Source organism: Fukomys damarensis, unplaced genomic scaffold (assembly GCF_012274545.1).
Source record: "Fukomys damarensis isolate Sample0158 unplaced genomic scaffold, DMR_v1.0_HiC HiC_scaffold_39, whole genome shotgun sequence".
In the NCBI taxonomy this organism is placed as follows: domain Eukaryota; kingdom Metazoa; phylum Chordata; class Mammalia; order Rodentia; family Bathyergidae; genus Fukomys; species Fukomys damarensis.
This window is the reverse complement of record NW_022900951.1, coordinates 43,996,933-44,012,280: the sequence shown is the minus strand read 5'-3', so window position 1 is coordinate 44,012,280 and position 15,348 is coordinate 43,996,933. Positions and strand designations below refer to the sequence as shown.

The following is a 15,348-nucleotide window of genomic DNA, read 5'->3' as shown; positions in this document are numbered from 1 at the left end:
TGTGTGTGTGTGTGTGTGTGTGTGTGTGTGTTTTCTTCCACCTGGCTGGATGGCTGGATATGCTCACTGCCAGATGGCTTTATGCTATTTAGCTATTATACCAAGACTTTCTCAGACTAGAGTTAGATCTCCCACAAGCCAGTCACTGGGTCATTTCCCCTACCTTATTTTAGTTTTTCTGTGTCACCATCACCTTTATCTTATGCCCAATCGCCTAGGATGGGTGTCCATTACCTCCCTGGAGAGAAATGTCTGTTGCATTATGGAGATATAAAAAAAACCTGTCAGTTTTCTGTTCCCTTATACCATTTACTGAAGCAAAATGAATTACTTAAGATGGCTTCAGGTCCCAGTTTTGTCTATATCCATTTCTGATGCTGTCTACTGATGTAAAATGGGGAGTATCACAGATGGCTTCCTATTCTGACATTGTTTAAATCTGCAGGGAAATGCTAGAAATGATCAGTCCTGTTCCTAATCACTTGGCCGAACTCAGGTCATCTTTCTAGTCAGGCTATGTCTAGTAGCAAAGTCAGCATCCGTAAGAGTGTGTTGAGATTTTTCTCTTACCGTCTTGCCAAAGGGAGGTCCTCCTGCTCCTCACCACTGTTTGCTCAGTGTCAGTGTGCATTTCTTCTGTTATTTTACTTATTCTTCATACCAATATTTCTGGGTTTTGCCTAGTTTTTTCTTCACTTAGCCAGCAGTTTTCTTTGGTCTTCCCAATTTTCTCGTGGAGCCATCTACTTTATGGCCTAGATGAGTATTGTGGAATGGCTTCTGAGTGCTGCCTGCATCTAGTTCACCATGATCCATTTCTCCTCTTTTATTTTTATTTTTTATTTTTTTGGTTTTTTGAGACAGGGTCTCATTATGTAGTTGAGACTGACCTAGAACTCACTATGCAGCCCAGGCTGGTCTTGAACTCACAGCGATCCTCCTGCCTCAGCCTCCCGAGTGCTGGGATTACAGGCATGCGCCACCACGCCCAGCCTATTTCTCCTCATTTTTTTCCTCATTGAGTTTATTGGTACATTTTAGGTATACAGTACAGTTACATTCATCATTGGGATCCTGTACCTTTACATGACAGGTCTTGGTCCTCATTTTTCCCCTTGTCCCTGCCCTCCCTTCACCCCTTCTCCCTCCCCCTTTACAAACACTTCATTTCCATTTCTTCATTTTCTCATATTTTTTCTTTCCCCTTTTTAGCTTTCCCCTACCCTTCCCACTTTCCCTACACCTTTAGCCATTTCTCCTCATCTTAAAAATTGTTTCTATTTCTTTCTCAAACTCTTCATTTTGTTCATGAAATGTTTTCTAAATTTCTTTTTTTTTAACTTGAATTTTCTTGTAGTGCCATGAATTTCTCTAAAAGGATTATACTGAATTATTTGCCAGTCATTTCATAGATTGCTTTTTCTTCTGTGTCTATTACTAGAGGTTTACTAGTTTCTTTTGGTGATGTCATAGTTCATTGATTTGTACAATACATGTATCCTTAAGTGATTATTCATTTGAGGAGGTGGCCACCTCTTCTGGTTTTATAGGTATTCTTTGATGGTGATAGGCCTTTACTATTTTGTCTGGCTTAAGATTCCAAATAGGCCTGCTAGTAGCAACCCTGGACAGTTAAAACTTGGTGTTGCATTCTCTAGTGGAGTGGCGTCACTTCCTGTGCTCGGAGGATTAATGATAGTGCTGGCTGCATTCCATGATCAGGAGAGACCACTAGCTGGACTCTGCCATTAGGGGAGGCTGCTGGCTGGGCTCTGTAATTGTCTCTCATTGGATGGGTTCAGAGACTGTGCTCCCCCGTTGGGTAGCACTGTTGTCAGACTATTTGGGCAGTGCCATTTCATGGGCTTGTTGCTTAGCTCCACAGGGTAAGCAGAGCCAGAGGATGGTCATCATAGATATGTGTGTGTTTGGGCTTACTTCTAAACCTAGGGCAGATTTAAGCACAGCACTGAGGCTTATAGGAGTCACTGATCCGCACTGGAGTTTGGGGGTGGGGCAGATGCTCCCACTGGAAGTAATTGCTGGCTTTCAGCTCTTTTCTTGTCTGGGGAAGACTTAATGTGAGCCCTGGAATTTGGTTGGATCACCTATCTTCTGTTAGGGTTGGACAAAACTAGGTATTACCTCAGTGCATAATCACTGGCCTACAGTTGTCTTTCTACTTGGGGAATACTTAAGAGCATCTGGACTGGAGATTTGAGCCTGGGAAATCTGTGGAGTATGTTTCCTGCAGTGTAATGCAGTTGGTTAGTTTCTTGGTGTGACTCCTCCATTGGGCAGAATGCAGAATAACTATTAAGATCTGCACACTGTGCCCTGAAAATGCCAGCCCTATTTGTTTCTAACTGACCCTAGATGATTTAGCCCTGTCAGTAGTTCCAGTGTTTCCCATGAAACAAGTTAGCAGTACCCATCCCAGAAAGGGCGCCAAAATGAAGAAGATATATGTTCACTTTCAACAACTTTCCTACTGTAGAAACTGAGCCCAAGGGAATTCTCTATATGCAGTGCTGTGAAAGCTTGTAGGAACAGTAGTAGGGTTGAAGGGCATCATTCTTCTTACCATTTCATGACAGCTTTTCTTGGTTCTGTGGTCCAAAGTTGTGCCTCAGCCTTAGTACAGACTTCTGAGACATTCACAATGATATTTTTGCCTGTAGACAGTTGTTAGTTGTTCCTCTGTGAACAAGGATCAAAGCTAGAGAACTCCCTTCTGCCATCTTGCTAACATCACTCCTCCTTTCACATTCTACTATCAGCAGCCAAGATAAACCAAATCTCCACAGCCAAAAGTGCAATTTCATCTTTTGCAAGCTTCACTTTCCACAATACACTAGAATACAAACAAAATGTGGCCAAGATCTTTGCCATTTTATAGTAAAGATTTGTTTTTCTCCATTTTCCAATAGTATGTTCCTCATTTGCATTGATACCACATCAGAAGAGCCTTTACTGTCCATATCTTACCAACACTCTACTCATGGTATTTTCTACAAAGATAGATGCTTTTTAGCCCTCCTCATTTCTATCTGAGCTCTCATCAGTATCATCTTTAATAGCCCATTCATAACAAACTAGGGTTTTTCCGGCATGTACTCGAAAACTTTTCCAGCCTCTACCACTTACTTACTTCAAAAATCATTTACACATTTTTAGATATTTGCTACAGTAGTAATCTTGCTTCTTGGTACCAATTCCTGTCTGAGTCAGTTTGGGGTGCCATTTTAAAAATTACAATTTCCCATGCATATTATCAGATCATAGCTCAATGAAACTAGATGTCAAAGGCAGAAGACAAAACAGAAAATGCAGACATATAAAAATTAAGTAACACTGAAGAAGTGATAGGTCACAGAAGAAAACAAAGAACCTAAACCTGAAATCAAACGATAGTGCCAATACAACATACTAGAACCTATGGGACACAACAAAAGAAGTCCCAAGAGGAAAGTTTATAGCAATGAATTTCTACATCACAAAAACAGAAAGTTCCAATAATTTAATAGTGCACCTCAAGGTCCTAGAAAAACAAGAACTATCTAAACTCAAAGCTAGTACAAGGAAGTAAAATTATAAAGATTAGAGCATAAATTAATGAAATTGAAACTAAAAATAACAAAAAGAATCATTGAATTGAAGAGCTGATTCTTTAAAAGATTAAGCAAAATCACAAGCCTTTAGCCAATCTTACCAATATTTGGGAAAAGACCCAAATTCATGAAATTAGAATTGAAAAAGATGAAAACACAATGGATTCTACCAATATACAGGGGATCATTGGTAACTACTTTGAAAACCTGTACTCTAATAAAATGGAAAAATTCAGAAGAAATCAATAAATTCCTATCTACATAAGAACTACCAAAGCAAATAAAGAAAATACAGAAATCCAGAATAATCCAGTATTAGTCCATGAAATTGAAGTAATAAAAAATACTAGCAACTAAAAAAGCACAAGTCTCCATGGAGTCACTGCCAAGAGATGATCTAACAGCAATACCTCTCAAACTCTTTAGTAAAATTGAAAAATGTACTACCAAAATCAAGAAGCAAGCATTAACCTGATTCCCAAACCAGAAAAGGACTCAACCAAAAACAACAATTCCAGACTCAGCTCTTTAATTGACATAGAAATAAAACTCTTCAATAAGATACTGGCAAACAGAATGCAGCAAATTATCAAAATGATCATACTTCATGACCAAGTGGGATTCATACCAGTGATGGTTCAATATACACATATCGATAATATAATAAAACACATAAACAGAAGGAAGCAGAAAAATCACGCAATCATCTCAATAGATGCATCAAAAACATTTGACAAAATCCAGCATCCATTCATGATTGTTTTAAAGTGAAGAAACCAAGTATAGAAGATCTTTATTGCAATCTGATAAAAGCCACCTATGACAAACCATTGCACAGCACCATGCTAAATGGAGATAAGCTGAAATTTTTTCTTCTAAAATCAGAAACAGGACAAGAATGTCAACTATCACCACTCTTATTCAATATAGTTCTTGAAATATTAGCTAGAGCAGTTACACAAGAGAAAGAAATAAAAGTGATATGGAAAGGAAATGGAGAATTTAACTCATCATTATTTTCAGATGACCTAATCCTCTACAAAGAATACCCCAAAATCTCCACAAAACAACTCTTATAACTAATAACCAAATTTTTTAACATAGGAGGATACAAAGACAATGCTCAAAAATCAATAGTGTTCCTGTTCACTAATAAGAAACTCATTAAGAGAGAAATAAGGGGAATAATACCTTTCATAATAGCATGAGCAAAAATGAAATACTTAGGAATTAGCCAAGAAGTGAAAGACATCTACAACGAAAAATACAGTACTCTGATTTCTCTTTCTTTATGGCTGAATAGTACTCCATTTTATTAAAAAATCACATTTTCTTTATCCAGTCTCCTGTTGATGGACAATTGGGCTGTTTCTAAGTTTTAGCTATTACATATTGTGCTGCCATGAACATGGGTGCACATATATCACTATGGTATGATTCTTTTAATTCTTTCGGGAAGACACCCAGCAGGGGAATAGCGGGGTCAAATGGGACTTCCAATCCTAGTTCTTGAGGTATCTCCATACTGATTTCCACAGTGGTTGCACCAGTCTACACTCCCACCAACAGCGGAGAAGCATTTCTTTTTCTCCACAGCCCTGCCAGCATTTGTTATTGGTTGATTTCATGATAGCAGCCATTCTTTGTGGGGTGGGGTGGAATCTCAGCATTGTTTTCATCTGCATCTCTCAAATGACCAGTGATGTGGAGTCTGTGGAGTCTTTTTTCATATGTTCATTTGCTGTTTCTACTTCTTTGTCTCAGAAATGTCTGTTCATTTCAGATGCCCGTTTTCGGATTGGGTCTTTAAATTTGGGAGGTCTGATTTTTTAAAGTTCTTTATATATTCTAGATAGTAGGCCTTAACTAAATGTATGCACACTGAGGCCACACTCTTAAGTGGAATAAATAGGACACACATGTGTAAATACAGAATAGTTTCTCTGGTGTGAGAAACTGAAAGTGTAAATAAGGATGCAAAGGTATAATAGATAATGTGAAACAGGAAGAAAGGGGGCAAAGGGGAAGGGGAAATGGGTGGGATAGGGGAAAGCAAAGAAGGAAATGGAATTAATATGAAAAAATGGAAACAAAGTCTTTGTAGATAGGGATGGATGGAGGGGTTGAAGGGAGGGCAGGGGAATGGGGAAAAATAAGAACCAAGATGGAGTATGTAAAGGTGCAAATTTCCAATGATGAATGTCGTTCCATCATATACCTTAAATGTACCAATAAAATTATTTTTTAAAAAAAAACTATAGTACTCTGAAAAAGACCAATGAGAATATCAAAATACCAATAGCCTTCCTCACAAAACTAGGGAAGGTAAGCCTAAAATTCATATGGAACTAGAAGAGAACTACAATAGCAAAAACAATTCTGAGCAACAAGGGCAGGGCAAGGGCCATCATGGTTCCGGACTTCAAGTTATACTATAAAGCTATAGTGATAAAAGTAAACACATAAAATAGGATATATTGGCAAAACAAAAAACAGATTTATGGGCCAGTGGAACACAATAGAGGATGCATAAACAACTCCAGGGACACTCAGTTATGTTATCTTTGACAAAGGGGCCAAATCCCTTTTCTAGAAGAAAAATCTCTTTAATGAATGGTGCTGGGAAAACTGGCTTTCCACATGCCATAGGTTAAACCTAGACCCTTATTTCTCACTGTGCACTAAAACTAAAATCAAAACAGAATAAAGATCTAAACATCAGAACAGAAACAATCTGCCAGGAGGCAAAATAGGTAAAACACTTGAAAACATAGATGTAGGAAAAGATGTTCTGAACAGAGCCCCAATTGCACAAGAAATAATACCCCAAAAATCAACAAATGATAAATCAAATTGAAAAGGTCTGCACAGCAAAAGAAACTACCAACAGAGTGGTGTCTACAGAATAGAAAAACATTTTTTGCCTGTTACTCCTCAGAAAAAAAGACTAATATCTAGAAAAAAACTGAAAAACATTAGACCTACCAAATTTGAAAACCCTACCAAAAATTAGGCATCTGAAGTGAATGGACAAATCTTGAATGAAGAAATACAAATGGCCAATAAATGCACAAAAAAAATGTTGAACAAGATCCCAACAATGAATGTAACTGTACTGTATCCCTAAAATGTACCAATAAACTCAATTAAAGCTGAAAAAAAATGTTGGACATCCATTGCTGGCCATTCAGGAAACACAAATGTAAACACTGAGATTCCATTGCACTCCAGAAAGAATGGCTATCATCAAGAAATCAACCAAAAGCAAATGCTGGCAAAGCTTAGAGGAATAAAGAATCCCTCTTCATTGTTGATGAAAGTGTAAACTGCTACAACCACTACGGAATTCAGTATGGAGATTCCTCAAAACACTAAAACTAGAAATTCTATGTGTCCTAGCTATTCCCCTTTTAGAAGTCTTCCCAATAGAGTTTAAAACAACATACCATCACAGTGACGTATGCACACACATGCTTATAACAGCGCAATTTGTATGGCTAAGACTTGGAAAGAGTCTTATGTCCATCAACAGACAAATAGACAAAGAAATTGTAGCATTTACACACAATGGAGTACTACTCTGCCATGAGAAAAAGTAAATGTGAGTCTTTTTTAGGAAGATGGGTGTAGCTTGAGACTGTAATGTTCAGTGATGTGAATCCAACACACAATCTTTAATATTGCTCTTACATGAGAAACTCAATATAGAGAAGTTTGTAATGACATACCATGCTAGTTTCCTGAGGCTGTGCTAACAAATTTCCTCAAACTTTGTGACTTCAAAAACAAGCATTTATTTATTCTCTCACAGCTCTGGAGGACCTAAGTCTGAAACCAAGGTGTCAGAAGACCTATGATTTCTCTGAAGGCTTTAGGGGAGGAACTTTTTGGCCTCTTTTTAGCTTCTAGTGGCTGCTGGCAATCTTTGGCCCTCTTTAGCTTCCAGGCACATCACTCTAGTCTCCCCTCCTTGCATCTACTTTCTCCGCATCATCAGAAGGTGTCCTCTTCTTTGTATGTGTCCACATTCACGTTTCCCTCTTCTTTTAGGGCTCCAGTAATTGCATTAAGGCTTGTCCCAATGCACTATGACCTCATCTTAAATTGATTATATCTTCAAAGATACTATTTCCAAGGAAGTTCACACTCACAGGTACCAGAGGTTATGCATATCTTTTGGGGAGACACAACTCAATCTGCACTAGTCCATCCTATGGTACCCCCAAATGTATAATTTTCTTATGTGAAAATATATGCACTTCATTCCAATATCCCATTCTAGACAATCTGTTTTAGCATCAGCTCTTAAAGTCCAAACTCTCATCTTATGGGGCTAGGGATTAAGCTCAGTGGTCCCACCGCCTGCCTTGCAAGTGCAAGGTTCTGAGTTCTATCCCCAGTACCCCCCACCAAAAAAAAAATCCAAATCTCCTCTTGTGAATAACCTAAATCAGGTCGGAGTGAGACTCTGGGTATGGTCGTTTTTCAGACAGGATTGTTCTCCATCTCCCATAAAATCTACAAAACAAGTTTCCTGCTTCTAAAATAAAATACTCAATGTGGCACAGGATAGACATTCCCATTCTGAAATGGATAAAATAGAAAGGATAAAAGAGTTACTGGTGTAAAGAAAGTCGACAATGCATAAAGCAAATTCACCGAGGTTTCCTGGCCTGAGAATAATTATCTTTAGCCTGATGTTCCCTGGCTCCACCCTCTTAGCACACCTGAGTGACATCCTCTGTTATTAACCAAGAAAGTGGCCCCAACTTCTGGAAACCAGGAGGAAATTCTACCCTCTGGACCCAAAATGAAGGGGCCTTGGGTTAGGCTCACACACTTGTGCATAAGGAAGATAAATTCCATCTCAACTGTTGAACCTAAATACTGTCCGTTAAATATGTTCTTTATATTCTGCAGCCAATTGAGCCCTGAAATTTAGTTCTACCCAGGCTGAGTCCTGCATTTCTTCCACTTGGTCCTATAGAACTTTGTACATTCTTGAAGAGTTCACTGGTCACTCTGTTGGACTGATGTGTTTCAGAATTTGTCTCCTCTAGTGGAATATGAGCTTCTTGAGGGCAACAGTGGTGGCTTATTCATCTTTGCAGTTCCAGTGCTTAGTATGTTACAGAACATACAGTTGGCTCCTAGTTATTATTGGAGGAGAGATGGACATTGGATGGAAAAAAGATGTTTGTAGAGTTATAATCTAGTGGCTTGGAGAAGGTGCTGGGAACTCAGGATGTGAAAACCAACACTATATCACTTTGTTGGAATTCTCTATCTCCCATTCTCATTTTCTTAGGGCTTTTCAGGGTGTAATATACAAAAAACTTCAACCACAAAGAAATTTTAGACCATGACTTTTAGCTTATCAGAAGGGCTCTTCCTTCCAGAAGCTTCCAGGTCAATCCAACAGTAACTTAGTATATGGCTAGCATGCAGGGATTAAGAAGGGAGTCAGGGAGTGTCTTGGATGATTAATTATTGAAATGCATCAAGGTTGAATACTCAATGTGGCAGATCCCTCAATAGCTGTCCCTCTAATGGACCGTTATCAGCTGACATCAGGGAGAATATATACTTCTTTTTATTTTGTCATACCTTTACATATACAACCCATTATAATGCCAAGAATAAAAAGGCACATATATGCCTATGTTTGAACTCTAGTGGAAGGTGGAGAAAGAAAAAATCAGATATTCACAGGAATTAGAGAAAAAAAATAGAAAAGCCCTGTGAAGGTATACCCAGCATAAACTTGGAGATTTTCAGTGTCCACCCCTTCCTCTCCTTTCAGCACCCAGACAATTAGTACATCCAGTGCCTTTCCCACAGTTATGAAAGTCAGGCTGTGATATACAAATGCAGCATTCATAGGCAGGTTAACAGTAATGTCAAATTCACTACCATGAAAGAGGACATCAAAATGTCACTTTGCCTTGTTCGTCATTATATCCCAAGTGTTCTGAAAAGTGCCAAGAATATAGTAGTTACTAAGTAAATATTTGCTCAATGAAATATTAAATGAACTAAGAGTTGATTAAACAGGAAATTTCTGTAGGCAGTCAGAGCATGATATTCAGAAAAGAATACATAGAAGCTCTTGAGATAAAGAGTTAAAGCAACTTTAACTGTTGCCCAGATAAAGTGATGCTCCCCTCATCTGGCAGCAACAGGGCCAGGAAAGGAAGTACTCCTTAGCCTAGAGTCAGAGCCTTTCCTCCTCCATTTTTTCCCTGGCCAGAGCATTTGGATATCAGTGAATTTCCAACTCACCATTGCTTTTTGCTGTCTACTTAAAGAGGGCCAAGGCCAAGGCTAAAAGAACAAATGTTCTTTGGATTAAACCAATATTATGACTCCCCAAGCAATAAAATGATCATTGCTCCTGCCTTCAGCTCCTACTTCAGGATCTGGAAGTCTATTCTTTTCCCTTTATAGAACCACTAACAAAATAAAACAAAATATAGGTATCGGCTATAACTTTCAGTCGTCCCCTTCACATGCTCTAACACCTACGTAGCTGGCTATTTTAGCCTTAGCAACAGATTATCTGGCCTTCCTTAACCCATCCCTATGATTAACCCTCCATTTTCTCTTCTCTTTGATTTATTTTAGATACCAGCGGCAGAAAACAACCCCTTCCTTGTTGGAATGCACTATTGGTATTCCAGCCACAGTCTACATACTCAGCACTGCAACATTTGTCGAGAGAGCATTCCTGCCTTATCGAGAGATGCCATTATCTGTGAAGGTAGCTTTCTGATTCTTTTATAAAGGAACTCAGTGGGTGGAGATTGGTGTGAAGGAGCTAGTGTAGTTTTAGTATTGTGGACATTCTAGGTCACTTACTCTGGTGGGAAGTTAACCCTGCCTGTGGGGAGGGGGGAGAGAGGAGCTAGTATGAATGAAAGTAGAGGGTTAGGAGGGTAAAATGCTTACAAGGGTTCAAATGACAGGAATCATACCATTCTTACCATTGATTTCCATTCAAGTTGGATAACAGAGCGTTTAGCTGATAAGAATCAAAAGAAACTAGCTCATATAGGAAATAGGATTTTGGAGGTGAATCCGAACTGTTTAGAGTGCCTCTGAGTTTTAACTTTCGGAACAGCATAAGGAAGGAAATCAGATTCTTCGCCGTCACCAGACTCACACTCATCCTTTTTCTTCTTCTCACAGTGTGCAAAGTGCAGTCTCACATGTTATGTGCTTTGAGGGCAAACAAAGACTGCAAATGGAATACCTTGTCTGTCACTGATGACCTCCTCCTGCCTGCAGATGAAATAGTAAGTTCCAGCTATGTGCTTCTACAGTCGCCCCCTCCCACAACCCCTTCAGGCATATCACACAGGAATAGGAAGACTTCTTCCTGTCAGCAGATAAGCAAAGTAGGCCTCTTCTCCAGGTTCACAATCCAACCAATCTCAAATAATGAAATGCTTCCCCATACGTACTCTCATTCCTGTCTTTGGCCACTACATTAGAGTGAGGAGAGCAAGACCATGAAGAATTTGAGCTTTTGCCTAATGTCCTCCATGGGATAGTGCAGTTATTCAAATTGGTCCTTCCTTCCTTCCTTATATCACTAACTTCTACCTTTTGTCTCTTTTCTCTCCTTTAGCAAACCATGCCCCATCAATGGGTAGAAGGCAACATGCCTATAAGCTCTCAATGTGCAGTATGTCATAAGAGCTGTGGCAGTTATCAAAGACTTCAAGATTTCCGCTGCCTGTGGTGTAATTCCACGGTAAGACTCTTCCCATTCCCTTGCCACTTAAAGAACTTGACTTCTAGAAAAGAGAGGGCTGGGCATATACATGGAGAGAAATCTCAGTGGTCCTTATTGCAAAATATACAGATTCCACAGTCTAGATCTTAGTATCCTGCCCTTCCAAATCTGACTATGGACCCTTTGGGGAAAAAAATATTTAAGATGTGCATATCTGACACTTCCTAATCGATGAGGCCTTTCTAGCAAATGAGAAAAGCTAAACTCTTTAATGGAAATACAGGTTATTAAAAAATAAATTCTGAATCCATCCTTAAAAGATTTTCTTACTTCATTCACAAATTCCTAGGAATTTTTCATCTTTATAAATGAATAATAGTTAAGGATATTAACAAATTATTTTCACTATGGATTGAATTGAATGTTTTATATATATATTATTTCACTTAATCCTTACAACAACCTTAAATGAGGTCTCATTGTCTCCATTTTACAAGTAAGAAATGTGAGGTTCAGGAAGGAATTTGCCCAAGGTCATGTGGCCAACAAACAAGAATGTCTTGATTCATACATAATTCTTCAAAGCTCATGATGCTAATTACAACACTATTAAGCCTCTAAATCTGGCCCTCAACTGGAAACAATTTGCCCCAATTGGCCCAAAATATCAATAACACTGAGGCTGAGAGACCGTGTTCAGGGCCCAGATCTAGTCCTTCTAGCCTTTCAGAGGCTTCTGTCAAACTGAGTTTTCAAAAACAAGAAGAAACTGAACTTCTTTGTTGAAAACTGTTTGTTCTCTGTCTCTCTTATAATTGCTTTGAATAATAAGGCCAAAGTCACAGTTTCTGCTAGAAACTGTTCAATTGCCCAGAAAGTGGTGCTTGAAGATATAAAAAAATCTGGGAAGGATGGCCACTTACAGGGAAGTCAGCTTTGCCACTTGCAGCCATTTGACCTTAGGCAAGACCCTTTAACTTTGTGAGTTTCGCTATGCTGGTTTCTAAAATAAACCCAATATCTTTTCTTCCACTCCTGGTTGTTATAAGGATTAAAGTGTATTGGCAGATTATTAGTATTAGTACTCTTATATGCAAGTAAGACTCCCATTCTGCAGGCCACTCAGATTGTGTTCTAGAACTGATGACTTCTCAGTGCCTTTGGAAGGGTATTTACTGAAAGCCACTTTAAAGGACCAGGACTCTACCAGGGGCAGGGAAGGTTCAGGGTAAAATGGGGGTAGCCAGGTGAGTTAGGGGTATGAATATAGAAGCACATCTCAGAAAGAGATATTTAAAGGTTAAGATCTACTTCTTAGAATTGGAACTCAAGACTGATCAACATTATCTTTTTCTCTCTCCCCTCCCTTTTCTGTTTGGTTCTTGTCATTTCAGGTGCATGGTGACTGTCGCAGATGGTTTTCCAAGGAATGTGTCTTTGGAAATTACCGTTCATCGATAGTCCCTCCCACTGCTCTCAGCGACCCCAAAGGTGATGGTGAGTAGCTAATACTTAACTTCAGAAAAACATTATGGAGGGAGGGAGGGAGGAAGGGAAGGTACAAAGATTGGAAAAGGGGCTGAAATTATTCTCCTCAACCTGTCAAATATTTGGTGGGAGGGTTGTGTCCATAGACAGCTCGTGTTTTTCTTTAGAAGTTTGGATTGGTGAATGTTGGTCTTCCTGATGTATATGTATTTGAGCATATTTTCTGTAGCCTCTGTCACAGCTTATTTCAGTTGATAAAAATTGATTTCAGCATTTTAAAGATTTTCAAACAATAGACGGTGCATAAAATGAGTTTGTGTGTGTCCAGGTGGTCAAAAGTCCACCAGGACTGGGGATCGAACTCAGGATCTTGCACTTGCAAGGCAGGCACACACCACTGAGCTAAATCCCTTGCCCAGGCCCAGAGTTATATTACTGGAAACTAATACCAAAGTCGCTTCCAAATCTGAAACTAATGTGATCACTGTCCCAACATGCATCAATGATGCTTTGTCAATTCCTGAGCAGTAGGGGTTTGTTGAGAACTCTACTTACAAGAAGCTTACAGGCTGCAGAGAGATCTAAGACACAGGCATTGCCAGAGTAAAAGATTATTGTGAATCCAGGAGCTTGATACAATACAATAATTAACAATAGGTGCATATGCTAAGTGCCAAAGGAATGGTAGGGACACTCGCAGATGAAAAGTGTTAGAAATGTTAACCATTTGTAGGAAGTTGAACATAAAGAAGGTAGTAATGAAATCAATGCAGCAAGAATAAACTATCAAGAGGTCTAGCAATGTAAGAACAGAGAAAGTAGAGGCAAAGAAGGAAAGTGATGAAACACCATAGGCAGCATGGTGTAAGGGGGAAAAACAAAAAAATATACAATCATGAGTTTTAGTCATTTTATAGGTAGGTGATATTAGGTAAGTCACATTCTATGCGTTCTTTCCCTGTCTATAAAAAAAATGAAGCCTTTAATTGTGAAAATAAATTATAATATGCAAAAGGACTAAGTAGCTAGAAATATAGTCCAAAAGGAACACAAAACTAAATTCCTGGTCTTCTTGGATACTAAGTGCGAAGTCTCTTAGCCTAATGAAAACTAGACTCCCTAGGGGATAATTCTTGAGTTCACTTCTTCCCTACATCATCTTTGCTTCTTCAGGGATGAGACTCTTCTTTCTGCGATCAAGTTGTTCATATGCTTTACCCATTACTCATACTTAAAGAGTGGGATCTGTCAGCATTAAAATCAAATAGCATATCTAAAAAGCCCTGACCCATTTTTACTACCACTAAGAAATAGAGAAATCACATGTATTACTGACATGCTACCATTTCAGTAAGCCAGGGAAGAGTGGCATTGCTCATTAATTTCAGTTTGTGTATGGTTAGTTTCACTCTGTATATGGTCAATCTCACATACTGGATGAAAGTTCAAATCTTTTAGAAAATATTTTACTCTATATTTTCAAATATAAAAATTTATCCACTTCTGACATGAAGAGAGCCCACTGGTCCAAGAGTGATTGGTGAACCAGCATTCCATTCACTTAAAAATTATCCCCAACATGATTCCGCTCACTTCATTGCCAAGAAAGAGCCAGCATTTGCTCCAAAAAAAGAAAGGGAAAAGAAGAAAAGTAGATGGTTTACTTAGAGAATAAAAGGGGACAAAGATTCCTGCGACCATGACAACAGTTATAGAATCAGGCATAGCATATGCATATCTGTGTATTTATACACGCAAGCGTGCATGCACGCACGCGCGCGCGCACACACACACACACACACACACACACACAATCTCTTCCAGTTCTTTTTCTGGCTCTAGTGCAGGTACAGATAATCCTTAGTGCATGGAATCAGCCATTGACATGCTTTCTGTAAGTTTCACTGGTTAAATACAGAAGCAAAATAGTGTAGTGCAGTGTACAGCATTCATCAGATTAATCTGCAAGGCTGAGCTGGAGATACAGCTCAGTGGCAGAGTGCTTGTCTAGCACATGTGTGACACTGGGCTCAATCCTCTGTAACATCCAAAAAAAAGGGAGCTACAAAACTTCAAAAAATACAGATTTCTGGGCCCTACCTTTTGGTCTTTTGAGTCAGTAGGTTATGTGGGGCCCAAGAATTTGCACTATTAGAATTTGCATTTGATAGGGCACTCTCCATCATTTGCTATATGGTTCTAGACAAGGCACTTAACCTCTCTATGCCCTTCATGTGTTATTTCTTTCTGCCAATAAGTAAGGGCAGTTTTAAATGAGCTGGCATTTGTTAAAAAGGATTTAAAAATATAGAAAGATGAATAGCAAGCCAACCGTATGCCAATTTAGCATTCTTCTATAGAGCGAACAGAACAAATTTGAGTGGGGTCTATTAATTCCCTGGTTTAGGGCACAATGGTTGTATTAATGCAGCTTAAGTTTCTTTCAGGCTGTTGACTCATCTGAAGTTTAAAGTCAGCTAAATCCCCTAAGCTCTTTTTACACCAAATGCT

The 15,348-nt window shown here is 38.9% G+C and overlaps 1 protein-coding gene across 1 annotated transcript in view; it reads left to right on the top strand.

Moving 5' to 3' along the window:
- Positions 1-15,348, top strand: part of Dgkk (diacylglycerol kinase kappa) — a 134,282-nt gene that overhangs the window by 73,385 nt on the left and 45,549 nt on the right. The window contains exons 5-8 of the mRNA XM_010606296.1: positions 10,236-10,371; positions 10,800-10,906; positions 11,242-11,367; positions 12,744-12,846. Coding sequence (XP_010604598.1) covers positions 10,236-10,371; positions 10,800-10,906; positions 11,242-11,367; positions 12,744-12,846 — 472 coding nt within the window. The remainder of the gene's footprint in view (positions 1-10,235; positions 10,372-10,799; positions 10,907-11,241; positions 11,368-12,743; positions 12,847-15,348) is intronic.